Consider the following 23,531-nt stretch of genomic DNA (forward strand, 5'->3'; position numbering starts at 1 on the left):
CATAGAGTAAATAACGTTTAGAGATGCCACGGGATAGGGATTGCTGGTTTATAACAATTTATGGCCATGCAATGCTGCTATCTAGTGACAAATGCTGGTTGCTGTATTCGAATCTGTTATATCCGTCTATAGGAGTCTTTAAAAGAGCTTAAGATATTTCAAAGCTGAGCTTTAAATGAAATTACGTCATCATTCATGAAAGTTGCGATTGCAACTGTACTCCAGTGTAGGTAGTAAGTAATTCGAAACCGCTACATATTTATAGTATGAGTAAGTTCATTCGCAACGAGGGACCTACCAGCTGATTTCATTCTGTTTATCTAAACATTAACTATCATAATCCAGTATTAACCGAACACCTTAAAAAATGTTAAAAAGTTGAGAGAAAAAACGTTCAATTGTAATAGTTATTTGTACAACTAGTTTTGAAAGTGTTACTTTTTTTCATGAATTTGCAGTTTGAATCAAGCGAATTCATGAAAAAAAGACACTTTCAACATGTGTTGTACACGAAATTTTTTTGCATAGTGATCCATAATAATCTATAATTGCATAATATCATTGACATTCGCCATTTTCTGTCACTCAACAATTGAGCTATTGGCCATAGACAGGACGAAACGCCATGGAAACGCATAGTAAAAATCGTGAAAAAAAGTACCACTTTCCCTACGATTTTTTGACAAAAAAAGTCCGGTAAATTGATAACTATGCAAAAAAAAACTTGCAATTTAATAAGAGTTACCTACTCGATTCATAGAGGTATGAACGTATTGGTATGGTCATTGGTATATCGTTGGATTCGTCTTGACACAGAATACAAATGGGAACGTTACCAATTACGAAACAGTCACATTTACTTCGTTAATTATGCGTAAAAAACATTTTTTAAATCGTTCTGTTATACAATTTTTCATGGATTATTCCACAGCAAACGACAAATTACACAAAAATCCATATTTTATCAAAATGTCTCATTTCATTTATTTCCATATTAGTCCAGGCCACGGTGGTATAGACCACCGTATACCACCGTGGTCCAGACTAAAAAGCTAGCTGCTAAAATAATTGATTTAAAAAAAAATTAGTTACGGGGCAAAACCGGGTTTTTCAGGCAGGTGAAATGATTATAAATTGGGGAAAAATAATTAAAACAGCTAAATTTTTCCGCGGGTGAAATCCCGGGAGTTGAAAGGGGTGGAAAGCGGTACATATTTTGCAAATTGTGGGAAAGCAATTAATTTTAGACGAAAATGGTCAATACAAAAGTTATAGAGAATAAAAAAATGAACAGCTTTTGTATCTGCACTATTTTCACATAACCAGCATAACCTCCAGTTTTCCTAGAAAATCCGGAAAAACCGTTTTTTTCGTTTGAAATTTGGAGGAAACATAGCTTGTTTTATTATAAAAAAGGAGAGATTTTTGGGACCGTAAAGTTGAACCGTTTCCGAGATCTCACAAAAAACCACCTCTTTTTCAAGGAGATGAAAAATCTATCATGAAGTTTATTCCAGGTTTTATATCTCAATTCTCAAATCATTTATTGTTTTGGCCGGTAAAACAGACGTTCTTATAGCGAATTTTATTTTGCAAGTTTATCAACAAGCCCAACGCAATTGCATCAGCTGTCAAACATAGCCAGGAAGAAGAGTAAGTGAACAAAAACAAATTGTTCAGGAAGCGATTTTACTTCGAATTGCTTTTATTGTGGTAAAAATGCAGAAAAAAAGAAATAATAAAGATGTTTTAACTAAAACGTTGAGCATAAAGAAACAAAAGACAATATTTTAGCAAACATTAAAGATAAGCAAGAAGATAGATTTCGAAAAAATCTTTATTAACATCCAAAACGTTGATTGATCATGTCAAAAATCATGTATATCTTAAATCTGTTTTTCCAGTTTTTGGCGATTTTCTAGAAGTTTTTCTATAGGAATAATAATTTTTATTTTTGTTTATTAAAATATAAGTCTTCCCTAAAATTTTACTACCCCCCGCACCTCTGTGCGATGAAAAAAAATAGATTTTTCATCTCCTTGAAAAAGATGTGTTTTTTTCAGAAATCGTGATATCTCGGAAACGGTTCAATTTTCCGGTCCCAAAAAAATTGTCTCCTTGTTTGTAGCTACGTTTCCTACAAATTTCAAACCTTTACGACTTTTTTTCGCAAAAGTAAGAACAAAAAACGAAAAAAGGTTTTTCCGGTTTTTCTAGGAAAATTAGAGGTAAGTAATGTGAAAATAGCGCAGATAGAAAAGTTGTTCATTTTATTCTCTATAACTGTTACATTGAACATTTTCGCCCGAAATTAATATGTACCTATTACCACAAATTGCCAAGTACCACTTTCCACCCCTTTCAACCCCCGGGATTTCACCCGCGGAAAAATTCAGCTGTTTTAATTATTTTTCCCCAATTTCTGATCATTTACATCATATCCATATTACAATAAATCATAGTCGCGCAGGCCTTGGTTGGAGGTATTCGTTGACGTGATGGTATGAGTCGAGGTATGAGTTGTTGGTGAAAATGTGAAAAATTCACCGATTTGACTTTTAAATTTTTTGGCCGACGTAGGCGTCCGCAATTCTTGTGGAAGATGGTAGAACAGTTTGATCGCCATGCACCTGGGGGAATCCTCGAATAGTGTTGTGTGGTGTGATACAAAGTCGCACAGAATTGCAGAATTTTATGCTGATTAATTTTCCCTTTCGGAGTTTCTTGTAGCTTTACAAATAACGAACTTATGGTCAAAAACCGAAAAATGTTTAGAAAATGCGGTGGCGTTCATTTATTTTCAAAGATACGAACAAATAACCATTAACAAAACCCTTAGTAATTTTTTCTCATCTTGCTAATGGTGCTAACTTAAAATTTTCATGACTTGTGGGTTTCGACTAAATCACATAAACTTTTTTATGTCACATTGGATCTTTACGTCACTCGATCGAGATATTAAATTACAATGTGATCCAGTGATGGACATTTCCAGTAGGTAATTCCGTATTAGGTTTAGTAGGTGGTGGTTGAACCTTGGACATATCAAAATTCAAAATAGACTCAATAGAGTTGAATAGACCGCTAACCATAGATTTTCCTTTGATAAAGCAATGAAGCGATGTATAGAGAAGATAAAATTTCTCAAAGCAGCTAACAAGTCGCGTAACCATGCATGTTTCCAAAATTTTGGGAAAAACGGAAACTATTAAATATAATAGGTCGATAGTTTCTTAGATACCCATATCCACAGACCACAAATGCCCCCAATTATCACGAAACACGATACGAAAGAGACATCGCGTTTTAATTATTGTTTATTGTGCAACCATGCAACTTAAAAGATTTAGCGTAGATTGCCGGATGAGGTCAAATTAAATTCTCTGGTAAACAAATCAAAATATAGGAATCTACAGTAGGTTATTAAGCAAAACAAAAGGTCAATATACCCCGATTAAAGGCAATTTTGCCGAATATTGCAAATATCTGGGTTTTATGTCTTCAATTAATAAATATTTATGGCCCCCCATTATGTAGATAGGTATTTAAACATGTCTTCATTCAATAATATAACCCTTTTTTTTAATTCTTGGCGCGCACATATTATAAATAATAATATCCAGTCACAATGTAGACGCAAGTTATGAAAATAAAAACCATTTTGCTGGCTGCGCAATTTATAGGTATGCAATGCGTGGGACGTACGACATGTATACAGTTACATAATTATATCATAAAAAGCTTGGTACTCGCGAGCTTTCAATTGCGTAGGTTTGAATCCTAGACGGAAAATAAGTACACTATTCTGGAATTAAGAGGGAGACACTTGATGCATTCAATGGCCATCTATATTCAAGGATAGTCCCTAGCCGACAAAAATTTACACAGCGCGGTATCTCTAAACGTTGTTTACTCTATGGGCTTGTACCTACTAAAGGTTTATTTTTGAAACATAAATTCGTCGTCATACTATTGGAGAGCGGAGACGGAGCTTCTTGTTTTTAAGTCTGTGATGTTTGCTTGTGTTCCAATTAGTTTACTCGTCTGTCCGTCTTTCTGGCTGCTCACAGTCACCCAGAGGTCGAGTGATATGTGGTTGGCAAGCAAATTTTGGAAGCGATTCTTCTTGGTGTGAATATTCTGGAGGGTTTTCCTGTATCTTCATTTATTACACACTTACTACGGTGGGTCATATTCAAAATATAAACTTGTAGTGCACACCACGAAACATGTACAGTACGTCACCAAAGTAAATTTCTAAAACAACTACAGACATTTATTGAAAAAGGGATCGCGCCAGGGGTGTTCAATAAGAACATCCAAGTTGTAAGATTATTTAATGAGTTTGGACTTTACAAAAATTAGCAGTTACAATGACTTCCTAAATCTACATCACAATTAATCAACTTATATTGCTGTGGTCGGCTGCTGTAGAAGTAACTTCCTGGAAGCACAAAGAGATAATTAATAAAAAGAACAAATAAATACAGCAAAATTAACTATATTAGGTTTCCTCAGAAAGCAAATTATATACAGTTCAACACGACTGTAGCAACATTAAGCATTGGAATTGATTTGAAATAAATTATACTTAGATTATTCCGTATGAGTTAAGAAATTGTTTATCTTTACGGAAAGTTAGCGACGTGCACGTCTCATCCTTCAACAATGTCGGTCGTCGATGATCATGGACATCGACAACGCAGCCTAGACTAGAAATCAAGGGCCATGTTGTAGATGAGACGCGCATTGTAGGTATGAAGAACGCATAAATTAGTAATAATCGTTTGTTAATTACATTATTCCAGAAAATATAAATAAATTTGTTGAAACCCCATAATTTAGTAGTAGAATATAAAAAAATCTCACTTTAAATTAATAAATACCTCAGCTGGACTTTCTTCATTATCTTGAAATTTGTACTCTTTGTCAATAAACTTCAGCAACCTGTTCTCGTAAGTAAAACGGCGAACATACTGGACAGCTTCCTGCAAGGACGATAAAATCACATTTGATACATTGCTGTTTGTAAAGAACTTACAGGCCTAGGAGTAAAGAAACTATTATCCACTTTTGGTAACTTCTTGTAATATTCCATGTTACTTCGCATTGTATCATCATTGGGATAGAACAACACATAACTGGCAGCTGCCTGACAGGCGGATTTAAGATTGCCGTCTGTAAAAAAACATCATTTACTAGCCGCAATCTCAACTCCAATTACGCACCTTTGAAGTACGCGTATTGCAAGTAATGGTAATGGCTAGGTAGAAGATCTTCATGATATTGTCCATTTAAATTGTTCAGCTTTATTGGGCACTTCCTTTTGCACTTCAATGAGAAAGTGTAGTGATCTATATCATTATTAGATTACATAAAAAAATACTATCTAAGAGAACGTACTAGCAATCGACGGCACTAGATCGGGAAACCACCCTTGATTGAACGGACCTTCGCATAACGCTCTACAGTTCTCTTCAGCTTGCAAGTAGGCAACAAGCGACTCTTCCATGTTATTCTCCACCGATTTCCAATCCTTTTTATCATACGCGTCCATTCCATGGGCATAAAGGTACACATGTTCCTAAATTTTTATTGTAAGTGAAATAAGAAATACTAATAGTGCACTTACTTTGGCCTCGTAGTTAACCACAGTTGACATATCCACCTCGGGTAACGTGGAGTAGAATTGTAATGATTTCCTTATGAGATCATCTTTTGGGTGGGTTACTAAATATGTAAATGCCGATGAGACCGCTTTTTGCAATTCTTTTTTCTGAAAAATTCTAGTTGTTGAAATAAGTACTGACACAAATACAATTTTATAGTAGAAGTTCTTGGATATTGGAAGAAAGATTGTACAGGAGATGATGGGGGTGTATTTTTTGAACAACACAAACAGCATTCTCAATAACTAATTCGTTATTTCGTCTCTTTCTTGGTAAAAGTTTTGGGATCGCTCTTTGTGAATACCCTCCACTCTTGAGAAGGAGTCTCGAAGGAAAGTTACAGTTGGTCGAAACCAATTTCTTCAGAATACAAAATTTGACACGTTTTACTTTCCGAAACAGCACCCCGGTAAATAATTCATAGCCCCCTTCCATAGGGCATAGATGCAGGCTAAGTATTGCAAAATATTTGGGACTCTAGGTCAAATCCCCTAAAAGTAGTTCCAACCCGCAGAAGTAAGTCAGGAGGAACGGACGGACAAGCCGCATTTTTTAATACTTAAAAAAATGGGACAATTAAGAGGGTTGGGAAAGGATTTTTATTCTGCAGAAAAGTGCGGCATCTTAATTTTCCACTGCCAACCCCGTCATATTTCTACAATTTATTTTTATGAGTTAATTTTCGGAATTCGTTTATCAAGAACACTTATAAGAGTGGAAGAAGGCGATGAAAAATACCTATTGTTTATTTTGCGGTCATAGACCAGCTCGTAGTCCAGTAAAATAGGGACAGCACCTCAAAATGACCTGGCGAAAGTTGGAGATCTTTCAAAAACCTTAAGATAGTCTTGAAAATGAGTTTGTACCCTTCCAGGGGTTAAGCATAACTGTCGGTCCCCCAAAAAACATTCGGATTTTCTTCAGTGTTTCGCTTACAACTCCTAAACAACGCATCTTAGCAAAAACCTTACCCAGAGACAAATTCAAGCATCCTCCTCAACTTAAAAACTGGACCAATTTATAAGGTAGTAATCGACGGCTCTTGAAGAAGAAACATTCACCATCGCTCATCTATTGGAGGAAGTAGTGGACGACCTCGGCAACGAACTGATGGAAGAGAGGAACCAGAACATGATGGGGTAGAGCACAATGAGGGTCCAACCACCTCAAAGAGGCCGAGAAAGATTTGACATTTATTAAGATATACCAAAACGGTTTTTGGAATATAAATAAGTATGGTTTAAAATTGGTCAATTTTAAAATGTTGGCATTCTTTGAACTCGCCATTAAATTCTCTACGACGTTGATCATAAGAATGTTTTGATAGGACCAGTGTCCAGTACTTTGGATGCTACACGACACAAAGTTCAAATGGAACGTTTTAACGAATATGGGGAAAATGGACGTCCTGCAATCGTCGATTACTACCTTATAAATTATTCCAGTTTTAAAGGTGAGGGGGTTGTGCAGAATTTAAGACACTTTAATTTGTCTCTTGCTAAGGTATCCGAAAAATTCAAAGATTTTGGGGCACTAAAAGTTATGCTCAGCCCCTGGACGAGTTCTCAGATTATTCGTTTCAAGATGTAAGATTTCTAGTTCTTTCTTCAGGTCACTTTGCGGTATCCCTCGTTTTAGCTTTGGTTTTACCAGACTATCATTGCAATTATCCCACGAATAGTAAGGCCGTATAATCGACGTAATGGAATTTCGGCGAGTTGCTGGAAAGTTGGACGAGTGCGCTAGAAATTGATTAATAAATTGTGATCTTTATTTGTAAGTAGAAAATTAAGTTACTTGCGGGTTCAAGCTAATTCAAGACAGCCTTTTCAGATAGTAGAGTTACATTTTCACTTTACTAATTCACTTTAAAATTAGTACAATTTCACTTAAAAACCCTATGTTTACAAACCTCTGGCACCTACACTCGCCATTTGTAAAGTACACCAGCGCCTCTAGTGTTAATCTGAATCACGCATAGATTATCCGACTTTATTGAAACGATTGAACTATCACTACTTGGGCTGCAAGTCTGGATTTGGTCACAACTCACAAACTGTTTTATGGGGTTAGTACTTCTGGTAGTTATAAATTCAATGGAAAAACTTAGGCAAAGTAAAGAATTACAACCACATGCTGCACACACTGGACGTATGGGAAACATTTTGGTCCAGATGACAAATTACACTCGCCTTTAACAACAATAAAAAACTAACAATGGTGAACCCGAAATTTGGAAGGTCTCCACGTGGTACCTACTATATACAATGTGCTTGCCTCAAAATTAAACATCTGGGCAATACAAAATGAATTAATTGAGAATATGGCGTGGGTACCATGAAGCCCAGGGACACGCTAATCGCTTTTCTCATATAAAATTAACTCATTTGTTGTATTAATAACTGTGTTATCAATATTACTAAAGTGATGACCTAATTGCGTGTCAATAAAGTTACGACATACGGATCTTGACGGACAATACCTCGGACAATACTATATGCAAGGTAACCGTGCGTATTTATCCTATTCAATAGCTAAATAAACCTTTGTCTTTGTCTAAGTGAGTGCAACGAAATTTCCAACGATAATTATGCACTAAGTATAGTGCCAAGAAGCAAGCACCATGTGTCCAATTAATAGGGAATTAGACTTACTTGGTAATAGCATAGGTGTAAATATTCATACGGTTTTGCGTCTTGATAGATTTGATCAGTTTCAGGCGTCACAGTCACACTCTTCCCCAAAACTGGGTTCCTTTTTTGGCACTTCATCAGGCACAAAGTGTTTCGAACGGCCTTTTCGTAAAAGTACATATCCTCCAAGTCAACAGGATATAATCGATCCGCAAATTCGGCATCTTCCTTACATTTAATACGGCAACTTTGGAGTGCTTTGGTATAATTTGAGTATTTTTTCAGTCCATCTTCTAACTGGGTAACGCATTCTTCGAAGTTATTCTCCAAGTAGGCAGCAACACCGCGTTCGTACGAAATTAAGCAGTCTTCGCCTTCTTCATACTCTTTCAACGAAGAATTTCGAACAGATGTTAACGCTAATGTGAATAACAATAAAACGTGGGAGTTTGAATTCATGTTCACTAACGTAACATGCGAGTAAGTTACAAACCGCACTGTAGAAAACAAACTGACCTCTTTCGGTGTTGGATAATATGAATTCTGATACACATAGGATGTAGTGGTCAGAGATAGAAGTGTGGGTGCCTACATGCAATACAGTAAAGAAAGAGTAGGAAGATCCACATGGTTTGGATTATGCTGATGTTTGCAGCTATAAATAGAATTAGTACAACATGAAATTGATGGACACTGTCTCGCCTGTTTACTGGCAGCCCATAATGCACGTTTCGTTGGCATACAATAAAACGTATTCTACATAATTTGTTGATTGTGGTTGTGTAGTAAGTGAAGAAATAGTAAATGACAAACTAATATTCGATGGAAGAATAAAAGATTTCTAGTAAGAAAGATCGACTGTTTGGTAGGTATATGTCTGTCGATCTGTGGTTTGCAAACTGGTGTGTTAGGGGTGACGCAATACCATAGAGTAAATAATATAAAGAGGTGACATGGGATAGGATATTGTTGCAGTAGAAAATCTTGTAAGGAAGTGTTGCTATCTTGTGCTGTTGTATAGCTGTATTACCATATAGCGGCATGTAATCTGTATTACCTATTTAAATATACTGACAACAAAGTTGAGATTTGAATTACGTCATTACTTTGCACCAGACACGGACCATGGTACTGTCAGCATTATATTTAATCACCGGAATGTGATATTATGCTTCCTATGCAAGGAGTCTTTTAATTCTTTCAGGCTATAGACCTATTTATTTTATTATTTTAACGCCTTACCTTTACCCAATTACAAACTTTATTTGAATTTAGCTAGCAATGAAAATTAAATAGGTACAGTGAGAAAATATAACTGATTATTATATAATTTCTAACGTTTTTGTTGGATTAGCGGTACACGTAGACCGTTTTAACACTGCTTTAGCAATTTTGTGTGGAATTTACGCAAACAAGGTGCTTTTGCGCAATTCACTAATGTGGGAGTGCTGTAAGTATGGTGTATTTGTGAGAGAAAAGATCAATTCCATCCATACTACCATTGTACCTATATATAAGGATGTATATTATATACAATATTTTTTTTTCGGGGCAAAAAAAAGGCAGTGTATACCTTCCTTTTTTCCAAAAATCGATTGCACCAAAATTTCTCGGGAAAACACTGTTTCTTATTAATTTTGGGGCGTAGAATCCAAAACAATTCGTACTTTTTCGATCAGACTTCTCTTCTCAATCAAAAGTTATAGACTAGAAACCAATTTCGAAAGAAAATTCAAAGGGCTGTAACTTTTGAACTAGCAGCCCAATCTTGGAACTGTTTGACATTATGGATTCTACAGGCCACATTCTATAAGAAAATTTTTTCCCGGGTCGATCTGAGACAATTTTTTTTCGGGGCAAAAAAAAGGCAGTGTATAACCTTCCTTTTTTGCCAAAAATCGACTGCACCAAAATTTCTCGAAAAGACACTTTTTCTTATTAATTTTGGGGCGTAGAATCCAAAACAATTCGTACTTTTTCGATCAGACTTCTCAATCAAAGGATAGACTAGAAACCAATTTCGAAAGAAAATTCAAAGGGCTGTAACTAGCAGCCCAATCTTGGAACTGTTTGAAATTATGGATTCTACAGGCTACATCCTATAAGAAAATTGTTTTCCGGGTCGATCTGAGACAATTTTTTGTTTCAGGCTCAAAAAAAGCAGTGTATAACCTTCCTATTTTACCAAAAATCGACTACACCAAAATTTCTCGGGAAAACACTTTTTCGTATTAATTTGAGTGCGTAGAATCCAAAACAATTCGTACTGTTTCGATCTGACTACTCAATCAGAAGTTATAGACTAGAAACCAATTTCGAAAGAAAATTCAAAGGGCTGTAACTTTTGAACTAGCAGCCCAATCTTGGAACTGTTTGAAATTATGAATTCTACAGGCCACATTCTATAAGAAAAATTTTTTTCCGGGTCGATCTGAGACAATTTTTTTTTCAGGCCAAAAAAAGGCAGAAAAAGTGTTTTCCCGAGAAATTTTGGGGCTGTCGATTTTTGGCAAAAAAGGAATATGTAAATCCATATCCATGCAAGGGTATGGATCAATGGATCTAATTATTATGCAGATAAAAAACAAAATGGTTTCGTTCCATCCGACGTACCTAGTCGTACTTTTACTGATAATTTCCAAAAAGGTGCCGAGAGATAAGAGTTAAGATGTATACAAGTAATTATTGCCCAAACAGCTATAAGTTGAACTTGTGCAACCCTTTACGTTTACTTAGAGGAAACGACGAACTTTGAAAATTATTTCCATGACAATGAAGCGCATGAGTATAAATTATATTTGCGTTATTTAAGGGTTGACAGCAAATTTAGTATTACTCATTCATAATATTTGAAATAATTCAAATACAAACACAAGTTGGCTTTGTCCACCCCCTTACATATTTAAATAGTGGAAACAAGTAACTTTAAAATAATCTCCAGAAAAATGAAGCGTATGAGTATGTATTTAGTGGTAGATTTAGTTTCAATAATAACTCGTGGCAAACACCCTTAAATTGGACTTGATCATACTCTTAAGACTACCTGGTAGAAAAGATAATCTATGGAAATTATTTCCAGGAAAATGAAGAGTATGAATATAAATTGTATAGGCGTTGTTTAGGGATTGGTATGCGCAAATGTAGCGTCCACTATAATACAGGGTGTTTTTTTGGGAGCTTTAGTTAAAAGTTTCTGGGAAAGTAAAATAGGTAGGTTTTTGAAAATTTGTACTTAGGAGTTACTCTGAAGGCCGAATCGCTGTAAAATATTTTCAAAATGGCCGCACTTCCGGAAACACCGGAAGTAGATAGTAACTTCGTTATTTTAAATGGCAACCCCTATTTTTTATTGCTTTTTTGGATTCTACGTGAAATTTCACTTCTTTTGATACCCATATGTCGATATCTACCATTTCTGGTTTTTAAGTTATTTTGACTTTAAGAAAAAAAATGGCGGATGCAGATGGTACCTTGATAATTGATTACTTGCAAACGGTTGTAGTCATGGCAACCTATTTTTATCAGTGCATAGAGAATGAATAGGGCTTTCTTTTACTGCACTTAAAAAAAAGTTAAGTTGCGTACGACCGCCCCTATGGATATCCAAATTTATGAAACTTCAAAGACTAAAAACTCAGTTTTTTTTAATGGAATGACCATGTTCTTACTATTCCATGAGATAGAGAATCGAAATGGGCATATTTTGACAATACATGTTCCTATAGCTATCTTTAACAGTTTCTCACTTATTCCCATTTTATTGAATTGACACTATTTTTTTCGGATTTTCTTTTTAGTAGTCGGCCATGATTCTATAACAATTGAATTTTAAACAAATCTAGTGACACTAATCCATCACCCACTGTTATAGGTTAACATAAGTTTTTCAAAAATCGAAAAATGACTCGCAGTGGTTTCACCTATTTTGGAATTTAATTGTTATTTATGGTGAAATGGGCAGAATCGCGGCGCGTGCTTTCCGTACATTCATTCTAAAACTGGAACGAAATTTTATGAATTTTGGAAATTTTGTACCCCTAATGCACTACAAACGGTTGAAGCACAAGTGATACAAAGCTCTACAAGAGAATATTTAAGAAAATGAATTGAATTGCAAATGCAAGATTAACAAATTTTTCAAAAATTTTCCGTCCTATATCCTTAATAAATGAGTTATTTATTAATGAATTATTTAGACTAGAACTAGAATCAATGGTATTAAAGACTCCATTCCTTGATTTGTTTAAAATTCGATTGTTATAAAATCATGGCCATCTACTAAAAAGAAAATGCGAAAAAAAATGACATCAATTCCGAGATCAATCCAATGAAATGGGAATAAATCAGAAACTGTTAAAGATAGCTATAGGAACATGTAATATCAAAATATGCCAATTTCGATTCTCTATCTCATGCAATATTAAGAACATGGTCATTCCATTTAAAAAAACTGAGTTTATGGATTTTGAAGTTTCTTCAATTTGGATCTCCATAGGTGCGGTTGTACGCAACTTAACTTTTTTTTAAGTACACTAAAAGAAAGCCCTATTCATTCTCTATGCACTGATAAAAATGGGTTGCCATGACTATAACCGTTTTCAAGTAATCAATTATCAAGGTACCATCTGCATCCGCCATTTTTTTTCTTAAAGTCAAAATAACTTAAAAATCATAAATGGCAGATATCGACATATGGGTATCAAAAGAACTGAAATTTCACGTAGAATCCAAAAATGCAATAAAAAATAGGGGTTGCCATTTAAAATAACGGAATTACTATCTACTTCCGGTGTTTCCGGAAGTGCGGACATTTTGAAAATATTTTACATCGATTCGGCCTTCAGAGTAACTCCTAAGTACAAATTTTCAAAATCCTACCTATTTTACTTTCCCAGAAACTTTTAACTAAAGCTCCCAAAAAAACACCCTGTATATGAAATAATTAGTATCCTTACGTTGGAATTGTTCTCACCCTTACGACTATCTAGGAGATTAACTTTTCAAACTGTTTCCAGAAAGGAAGCATATGAGTTATTTAAGAGTTGTATAAATTTAGTAGGTACCAATCCTCATATTTGCAATAACTAGGTACATCAGTTCTTGGAAAAGTTGTTGATATATGGTTGTAGGTGTCGTTTCTTTATTATATTGTGTGAGCTCGTATTGGTATTTGGTATTGGTTTATCCCTCGGAACGAAAATGGAAATTGAGTATCTACTAATTGTGCAGAGATTTGTGTCCACCAGCCACCCGGTAAGCCCGGAGCATCTTTGATAGGGGCTTGATTCTTCCACTAGTGATAGCAGGTATTGCTACAGGATTATTGAAAATATGATAGACGGGTGTGTTAGGATTGGCATAGACAGAGGTAGCATGTGACAGAAGAAATAAATTTAGGACTTTTTCTAAATTCTTTTCACATTTTCTGCTGTTTAATTACAGGGGTCGCCGGTAGTTATTACTACACGCACTTTTCCAGTTTTTAGTTTATTAAATTTCACCATCAAAGAACTTTTTAACATGGTTGACTTCCCGTTACAGCTCATTGGCACCAGAACAGCAACTTGTTAGGGAAATAGTTGCTTTAAAACAGGATAACGATATTTTTTAAATAATTATCACTGGTGATGAAATCCGAGTGCAACACTGATATCCTCGAACCAAATAACAACAATCCATGGAGTGGGTGCATAAGGATTCCCATCACCAAACATAGCGAAAGCGAAGTGTATATAGCGGGAAAAAAATGTCATTGGTGTTCTGTATTAGGAGGGGATTGTGTTGATTGAGTGCATGGAAAAGGGCACTACAAGACTATTAAAAATCTGCTGCCAACAGAGCAAAGACCTCGGAAATTTGTCCACACCATCACACTGCTATACGACAATTGCAAGGCATATAAATTTCAAAAAGTTCGGCATGCTATTGATGAATGCGATTCCGGAAATTAAGACCTCTGCCCTGCAGTCCAGGTCAGCTACCATCTTTTTCCTAAATCGAAATAGGTGTTTTTTTCACATGGATACCTAGGTAATAATTACATAGATAAGTAATATCATTTTGTCAATGAAACAAAACCACTACTTTGAACTATTTCCAGTATTCACGGGCGCATGAAAATTTAATAACACAAAGATGCGTTAGGTCCTAGATGTAGGTATATTATGCAGAACAAACACGAAAAAAAGACGTGAGAAAATGTTAGGTATATTGTTGAATTGCCAAACCCAAACGAAACGTCGTCGTCAGCAATATAGAGTGATCCGATGGGTTAGCAGGAATCGTTAGATAAATAATCACGTTTCAGGATCCCGAAGTGCTGACGACACCTACCGGATTAATCGTTTTGAAATAATTATTGAACGTTGCAGTTTCAGATTAATTACCTACCTGTATTTCCTCGACGCTGACGTTTAGTTTTCGCTACATGTTCGCAAGTTCCATTTCTCCACAACACAATGGAAAGGCTCCGTCTCATCATCGTGCTGATAAAGCTTTTTAAATGCATTGAAACGTCGTGGAAGGTCTGCAACATGAATATAACGCACCCTAAACCAAATTTATGCGCGACGGAATTTTATAAGGGTTGCTTTGCACAATCAATTCCAAAAGTTAAAACTCAAATATATATTATTCGCTAAATTGCAATGAAAATTAGGGGTTTAAAATACCGTGAATTACTGTAATTTTAGCTTATCGATGTCTCTGAGGCAGGAATCGTTCTAATGCTGTTTTAAAAATGGATTCTCTGTAATGTAAACTGTAAATACAACGCCTCTACAGAAATAGAGTCTACGTATAACGCTCTGCTTTCCCATTTTCACAAAATCAGAGAAGATGTCGTTACGTGTACCTAATATGTTTCGCTGCTCATGTTCGCACATTTGTAGTTCCTATTTCCATTGAAAGAGTAATTATTGCTCACCGTAGTAGCTATAGGTCCCCTCATGATTTGCAATCGTGAAATGTGTACCTAATATAACATTGTTCTAATTGGACGTTGCTGTTAGAAAAGAATCCAGTCGCATGTTGAACATTTTGAATGACTGGACTGCTGATTAATTATGTAAATAAACATGTTTTATAGTAATTGCAACTTTCCTATAGTGTTCGTAAAGGGTATATTATGTGTTAAGTTAGTACTTAGTGAATTTGAATAAGTAATTTAAATTGTAGACAGACAGTTCGTTACTTGCACAATTACTTGAAGAAGGTTTAAGATTTATGACTGAAGGAAGCACGTAAAACAATATTTTATTGCGTCAGTAGTAATATTTAACACTGTCATTCTACTTCTGATTAAGAATCTGGGGAGGTCTCAAAACCTTTGATATCATCTTTACACACATTTTTAATTTTGTAAAATTTGATAGTATCTTGAGATGTGGAAAGAATCTCAAATAGAGTTCTGCTATGTTGGGGGATTTCTCCCTCGTATTGTTTTGGATCGATTTCTTTAAATTGTTCAAGGTCTTCAATGGAGCAAAAGTCGTCGGAATGCATTGCATTCATTAAAAATTTGTTCCTTTAACCCGCTCTAATGTATAAAGACGAACCTAAATTTTAAGACCTCGTCATTGGTAAAAAGCTCTATCCAGATTCTAGATAGATATTTTAAAACACGACACTAAGACTGACTTCGACATTGATACAATTTTTATGTTCCCGTTTTCTCCACTTCAGACCACAATATTAACTCTTCTACTCCTTTTTTAAGGTGCACTTCCAGACTTCCACAAATTTCTTAATACAAAAGTCCCTTCTTGAGCAACCCTTCATGTTACGGCTTTTATGGACAAGAAACAATCACTCAAAAGACACTGCTTGGCTGTATTAAGAATCTCTGCCAAGTCTTCGGTCCAAAAAAGCAGTGATGAGTTAATTTTGTTTGGCCACCGCTTTATACGTAATTATACTCGTTTGTAAATTCTTCCTATTATCCATTTCTCACTTTCACAGCAAGTCCTAGTCATTTTACTTCCCCTTGACCTAACTTCTAAACCTTTATAATATTTCATTCCAGAATCATTGTTATTTTCATGGTTACTTGGTGGTTTGGTTCTTCATACAACTTATTGTTGGAACCAAGTGACCATGAAAAATTGAAAATAACAGTGAAGGTGTGAATTGAAATATTCATAGGTTCAGAAGTTAGGCCAGGAGACAGTAAAATGAGTAGGTAGTTGCTGTGAAAGTGAGAAAGGGATAATAGCAATAAGTTACGGTTAGCGGGGCCCAAACAAGATTTCATACCTATTTTGGGACGAAGACTTGGCGGGCATTTTTTTATGGCCCGAAGTAATATTTTCATGCTTGAGATGTATTTTTTCTAGGTGATGCTGGAAGGAAATCCAGTCAGTGTTCTTCGATGTTAGTTTAGGTTAGGGTAATTCTTATAATGATTATTTCTTGTTATTCCACCCGTCCACTTCTGTCCAGGAGGTCAGGGAGTTTTCTAGTGTCACTTGGCCAGTAAGAGAGTTCACCGCTAGTAAGAGAGACAGTTATTTTCGTTCATTGCTCGTAATAAATGTGTTGTAATCACCCTTCGGAACCCCCAATGTGCCTGTTTGGCACTCCAGTCCCCCTGGATATAAATTTATTACCAAGGGTCCCACATAGGAATTTTTGTTTAAAGATTTCTTTATTATTTGCTGGGGTTCTAGGTCAATGAACACTGAGTTTTATTATCAACAGTTTTTACACATACTAAGGTAAAGTCTATGGCTCTACTGAACTGAAGATAATGGGTTTACCTAATATATCTTATAAGAGGGAATTTATTTTATGCAAGAGTACACTTCCCCTAAATTTCGAAAAAAAGTGACGTTTATTAGATTACCAGAAGTAAAAAAAAATAAACATTGGGATAGATAATAAACTAAATAATTAAAATTAAAACAAAAAGAAATTAATATTCCGTAATCTAACGTTCAGTTCTGTGGTGAGACACCCCAGACCTCTGCTCTACCACAAAATTCAAATAAGCAATTTAAAAATCGTTGTATTTATAGATTTATATTAAAATTACTGCAAATGTTGTGTAGATTTAAAACATGAATATAAAAACTAGGGCATCACATTTAAAATAACGGAGGAGAATCCAACTACTGGTATAATCGCAAGTGGTAAAAAACTGTTCTTGGAGGTCCCCCCTTCGGCACTGCAAATTTAACTTACCCTATACTTCCGGTTGACATCCCTGGAGAGGAATATTAAAACAGAGCCACCTAACTTTCATGTCGCAATGTCGGACGTTTCGCATCACTTCCAATCTCGCGGCAGCAGCAGACTCTGACTGGATGGCACCTATAGAACTTCTACCTGGTGTATACTAAGGGTTTTTTTATGTGTTGGCACGTAAGACACAATTTGGAAGAGAATGAATGAAACGAAGAAAAAAATGATAAATGGCATGTACATTAAAATCCTTTTCGGCTCTGCCGATCAGGTGTAAGTAGATTTATTTCCGCCATTTTGTTCCAATTTGGCACAATTGGCTGATTCACGAACTTCGCTGAGACATTTTTGAGTTACACCAACCCTTAAAGTTTATAGTTACGAAAGTTAAGAGTGTTTCTTGGAAGTGATATACATAAACATATAAATACACTGGTACCTACCTACCTCTACCTACATAAAACCTACGAGAGAAAACTGGAAAACTACCTATAATAGCTATAAAATATAAATATCGAAGGGAGTTTATGCATTGATATCAATAAATTGTAAAAGTCACATTTTCAAATTCCATTCGAGGCTAAATAAAGAGACGACATAGACTAGGTAATATGCGTTAAATTTTTCCTTTTCTTTCAATAAATCTACTCTAAATTAGGTAACTGTAAATACTCGGTTCAGAAATTTATTTCAGCCATAGGCGCCCTAAAAAAGAATCACTCTGTATATGTATTGAACGCTACCAGTTATGTGGGGGAATTTTCCTTTTGAACTAAATTCTGTCACTGTGCTTGACGTGAAGTTAGCTTTGTTTTTATTTATAGTTTACTCATTTACTGTCAATAATTTAAATTGTAACGATAGTTTGTACCTCAAAATATCCACAAGAAATTTAAATTTACACATTTGAATTAAGATGGACCTGAAACCCTTAAAGGAAAACCCTGAACTGTTTCGATTGTGCCTAAGAAATATTATTCACGAGTTAGCTGCTTGCTTTAAGTATGTGTGCTGCACCCCAAGGTAATGTTAGTAAACAGTTATGTTTTAGTGAATCAAATATGAGCGAAAAAGAGTCCCGATTTATAAAACTCTTCTTACAAGACAACTTTAAAGCCACACTTCAACACAGGATCGACTCTATGTGGAACGAGTTCAACATTACCGAGAAAATGACGGTCTTAAATCAAATGGAAAAAGAAGCCCCGCCCGATTTCGTAGCCTGGTATGTGTGTTGCTTAAATATCTGTGTAACGTGCCATTTTTCAGGAGACCAACTGGAGAAGTGCCCGTTACAATATTGAGAGGATACTTTTTATCGAACTACAAAGAAAGATTACTAAAAAAAATTGAAAACACTAAAAAGAAAAAAGCCTTTTTGTCCGAATCGCTTTTATCAAGTGTGCAAGATAGGGACAAATGTGTAGAGACAATATGCCAAAATGAAAAAGTTTTATTAGGTATTTTTAAGGAATATCAAGAAATTATCGAACATGAATAGAAAATGTTTTACATTAATTCTGCTGTTATCTTTTGTAATTTTATATCGTTTGCTTGCACGATCTCTTCGAGCCTGATTTTTTCCTGAATTAAATTGTCCTTTTGGATTGTTAGCTTGGAAAGTTGTGGTACTTTCATATCTAGTAAGTTTAGCAATGGTTAGAGTTTCAACGTATATGAATTACCTAAAGCGTCCAGTTTAATTTTATTTGAATTTAGCAGAGATTCCATTTGTGCCATTTGCTGAATGTTGTGTAAATCTGCCAGTTTGGCTGTGTTTTGCTTTATTTGTGTGTCCTCAATTTTTTTGCAAGTTTCCTGTTATTTCTGAATGTGTACAAAATAAAATTTTATACTTTTAAACTTACAATGTGCTTCTGTTGATAATATGCTACTGATTCTTTGTATTCGTCAACTGATTTTTTTAGCACTTGTGTTTCACACTTTAGTACTTCTGCTTCTTTAGTTAACTGCTTCAATTTAGTTAATGCTAGCAACAAAATTATAAGTTAATTCTTTGCACTCGAACGAAAGGAATATACATACACTGTTGATATATCAGCTCATAATCATCCACATCTCTCAACGCTCGTTCTAACATAGCAGAAGATATTTGTGTTGCTTGACTCATTTTGCAAGCCTATCCAGCAATCTGCATTTATCTAATCCACTTGATCAAGATGGCGCTGTAGAAACAGCATGATTTTTTTTATTTGGGGACTAACATTCCAGTATATGGGCTTGCATATTGGTGTCCGTGAGAAAATGTGTACCTACCTAAATTATGATTAAATGTTTATTGCATTTTGACTGAAATTCTCACAAATAATTGGAAGCATTGAATGGGAAGGATCCAACTATTGAACTGAGCATTTTTTATGTACTCTGAAAATTAAAATGACTGAGGATTTTTACTTTTTCCCTAAGGAAGGCTGAATTAGCTGGTATAAAAATAAATTGAAATTGAAACCCATTGAAAATTTTGTGCGTCCTTTACTAGACAACTGAAAAATTACCTCCTCTTCCCCCCAACGCTTTGTTTGTAATCTTGTAACAATACTTTTTTGTTACCTATACTTATTACCATAGCTTTTTTGTCTATGGGCACTGGAAACTGATTATATGGTGTCACTGATATCATTGTGCAAAGCAACTGTGCTTACCATATATCCTTATCATCAATAATGAAGTATGAAACCCTGATTAATTGAATTTTATGACCTCTCACAAAAGTTTTTGATAAGGAAACAGAAGACGTTCTTCCTTTTCAATTTCCCAGGTTGTGTACAACAACGCCCTTAAATTAGGCAACCCAAGATGCAGATAGATAAAAAAGGGCTAAAATAATGTACAGTCTGCACTCGAGGGCATATAGAACTGAACAATTCGATCCATATCTGCCGACTAAGAAAATAAGCACTTACGAAAATGATTTCGCAATTGCTGAATTATATGAAAATCTCTTTCGATACAGAAGATGAACTACTGAGCTAGGGCTTCAGTGCACATGAAAAAACTAATGAATTTTAGAGATACTTTTTAAGAAGGGAACTTTAATCTTGTGGGAAATTGAGAACATGAGACAAAATGGAAAAGAACTTTGAGGAACCGCTGAAGGGTGTAATTATTAGAGAGATTTGAAAACCTTGAGAGCGACTTATGAAGACGCTTGAGGAGAATATGAAGACGATTGAGAACTTAAGAAAAGGATTATATAAAAACTTGAGAAGAATTTGAGGGGTACCTACCTAAGATGATTATAAGGTTAATCAGTGATTAAAATATTAGAATGCTAAACACCACAATTGAATGATGGTTAACATTTTATAATATTTTTAGTCAATGATTAAACTTTATCATTTGTGAAACTGGGCATTTGTTAACTAACGGGGCACTGTTGAATAAAAAGACCCACACAAAATGGGTTTTGAAGTAGACTCTCTGGTATAGGAGGTGTCGGGTGCGGAAAGGAGTAGATGCTCATACTGCAATAATACCCTTAAGATTATATGAATCAAATGTTGATGGGGCGGTCACTACCGAAGGACTGAGCCTGGCGAACGGGCTCCAAAGAAGGCGGAAATTACCGTCCCGTTTGCAGGTAGCAATCGCGAAGAAACGACCTGGTAAGTGAAGAAGAAAATCTTGTTTAACCACGACAATTCATGCGTGCATTTTTTAGTTTCCGTTCCAGAAATTGGTTGATTTACGATTCCAGTTGATTCCTAATCCCTATTCGCCTGATTTGACTCCGTGAGACTTAGACACGCAGTTAGAAGGAATTTTATGGGTGTATGTACACTTAGGTGGGCCCAAAGGAAAGGTTGGGGGGCGCTATTTTTTCTACACAAGCGTTCTATGTTCTTTTATTTCCAAAAAGATGTGTTGTTCCAATCGGTTCAGCTGTTTGGCGGGAAATGTGAGGGGGGGGGGGGCATTTTTTACCCCAATGCAATGCATGGAATATACGGTATTTTATCTGTGAATAACCTTTGAATAAAAGGAATAACCGTTGAGTGAATCTGATTTCGTTATTCATTTGGAATAGGTGAATATACCTGCTTATGGCAATAGGCAACCAACACTACACGCGGCGAGAGTTGTTTTTAAAATTCCTTCTTCCTTCCGTAAGGCTCTTCTATTCGGAATCCACTTCAATTAGTCCTCTTCAATTTAACTACAGTAATAAATAAAATCAAATCAAGTCAAAGAATACCAGTCGTACTGAAGAACATCATCAATCAACAATCATTTTCATTCTATCAGAGATTAAACATCGACAAGGAATTAAAGAACGCCCGCAACGATTACCTTTAGATGTTGTATAATAGCTCCCATAGGCCTCTTTTAAAGATTGCGAAAGACGTTTGAAGACTCTTGATAAGTTAAATAAGGTAACACTTCTGAAGATACCCAAAACAAAACCTGTTAAATGTTATGGCAAACCTTTAAACCCCATGGAAAACCCATGTTCTGAGTCTCATAAATATCACAAATTGAGGCTTTTTGAGGTTGTTGGTCACTCTTATACTGAAGTGTAAAACGGCTCCAAACCTCCCCCCATACTCGTCGATTTTTAAAAAGGCTCCTAAAGATCTTTAAACGCACCTATAAACCCGTATGTCTCGTAATGAGTTTGAAATTCAAGATTCAGGAATGGAAGATTAAATAAAAGCTTCCTATGAACGGATGTAAAGAACAAGCTTTTGTAAAAGAAACATTTGGTGGCTAACGATGGCGTAAATCTACTCACCAATCCTAAACCTAAAACCTAAAAGGTTGTTTGTGGTACCTAAGTATATAATATAAAACAACAAAACAACAAACAACTTGTTGTTTTATATAGGTATTTACTACAAACAACCTTTGTTGTAGGTGTATATATAAAACAACAAACAAATTGTTGTTTCATATAGGTATATACTTACCACAAACATCCTTCGAAATCACAACAATAATAATGGAAAAATTCATCTAAAAAAACTTCTAAAATGTCTTAAATTTAATTACTTAAAGTTAAAAATAAAGGGCTTTAAATACTCTTAAACATTGTGATTTTCTCAATAAGACTCACGTTCATGTCTTCAAAGCACTCCAGGCCTAGCTCTTTGAGGCTGTAAAAACCCCTACAGGATCTTAGTTACACTTGGAAGCCCTTCCAAAATTTTGAAGGTTATCGAATTACCTTGAAGATTCGTGCTCTTTTATGGAATTTAGAAGACTGTATAGTGCACCTAAAAGCTAATAGACGCACATGTTTTTAATGGCGTTTGGAGACTCTTTCAAATATCTCAATAAAGACTAGAAGATAGAAATGGTTTTCAATTTTCAATGCTAATTTCTTTACATCGAAGTATTTTCTCCCCTAATGTATTTAGAGCAAAGTTGTAAATAGGTTTTTTGTAGCTTGAAAAATTCTGCGTCTGTTCATGTTCTCGTTTATGATTTTTCGATTTGGAAAACCGGAAAAAGAAATAAATTACAATTTAGTATTTACGTAAAAATCAAATTTTTGTTTCAATTATTTCACGACACCAGTGATTTTTACTACAATCACTCGTCCCATGAAATTTATTGAAACAAAAATGAGATTTATAATTGTAATTTATAATTTCCTTGATTTCTCCGATTTCACACAACAAAAAATTACAAATGGGCACATGAATAGACACACAATCAGAACTTTCCAATCTACAAACAATGTATTCACAACTTTGCTATGAAATAATGAGGGGAGAAAATATTTCAATAGGTAAGTATAAATAAATTACCATTGAAGTCCCTATATATGTAAATCGTTTTTACACCCTGTATTATAACGTTGTGCTCGCTTTAGAAAAATGTATAAAGAGACATCTTCCTAAATCCTAATAAACTGCACCAATGCACCAACGAGCTACAAGGTCACTTTCGGTTGACGATTATTGACCAAAATTGAATCACTTATTAGTTCCTTAACCATTGTCTACCTATTACTTTAACCAGAACTGGAAAATTCGAAACCGTTCGTGAGTTATCATGTATGTACACAGACGGACGGACGGTCGCA

General features: G+C 35.1%; 3 protein-coding genes across 4 annotated transcripts; 1 reads left to right on the top strand and 2 right to left on the bottom strand.

Annotated features, from left to right (window-relative positions):
• Positions 1–4,320: 4,320 nt before the first annotated feature.
• Positions 4,321–8,920, bottom strand: LOC116164142 (prolyl 3-hydroxylase 1-like). 2 transcript variants are annotated; one of them, XM_031478277.1, is made up of 7 exons: positions 8,324–8,920; positions 5,633–5,776; positions 5,404–5,584; positions 5,229–5,354; positions 5,042–5,178; positions 4,870–4,988; positions 4,321–4,444 (listed from the first exon to the last, which is right to left on the bottom strand). In XM_031478277.1, the coding sequence occupies exons 1-7, from the start codon at positions 8,759–8,761 to the stop codon at positions 4,408–4,410; spliced, it is 1,182 nt and encodes a 393-aa protein (XP_031334137.1). In that variant the 5' UTR covers positions 8,762–8,920; the 3' UTR covers positions 4,321–4,407. The 2 variants fall into 2 exon arrangements, with proteins under 2 accessions (XP_031334137.1, XP_031334138.1); XM_031478278.1 differs by having other exon boundaries at positions 4,887–4,988; positions 8,324–8,919.
• A 9,357-nt stretch (positions 8,921–18,277) lies between these two features.
• On the top strand, positions 18,278–19,349 carry LOC116162722. Its single transcript, XM_031476411.1, has 3 exons — positions 18,278–18,484; positions 18,534–18,707; positions 18,752–19,349. Exons 1-3 carry the CDS (start codon positions 18,399–18,401, stop codon positions 18,981–18,983), a joined length of 492 nt encoding a protein of 163 aa, XP_031332271.1. The 5' UTR covers positions 18,278–18,398; the 3' UTR covers positions 18,984–19,349.
• Positions 18,977–23,486, bottom strand: LOC116162723. Its single transcript, XM_031476412.1, has 5 exons — positions 23,254–23,486; positions 19,529–19,759; positions 19,351–19,472; positions 19,168–19,300; positions 18,977–19,122 (listed from the first exon to the last, which is right to left on the bottom strand). The coding sequence occupies exons 2-5, from the start codon at positions 19,611–19,613 to the stop codon at positions 18,992–18,994; spliced, it is 471 nt and encodes a 156-aa protein (XP_031332272.1). The 5' UTR covers positions 19,614–19,759; positions 23,254–23,486; the 3' UTR covers positions 18,977–18,991.
• Between the last annotated feature and the right edge of the window lie 45 nt (positions 23,487–23,531).

This window comes from Photinus pyralis, unplaced genomic scaffold, assembly GCF_008802855.1.
Source record: "Photinus pyralis isolate 1611_PpyrPB1 unplaced genomic scaffold, Ppyr1.3 Ppyr1.4_LG2, whole genome shotgun sequence".
NCBI classification, from domain to species: domain Eukaryota; kingdom Metazoa; phylum Arthropoda; class Insecta; order Coleoptera; family Lampyridae; genus Photinus; species Photinus pyralis.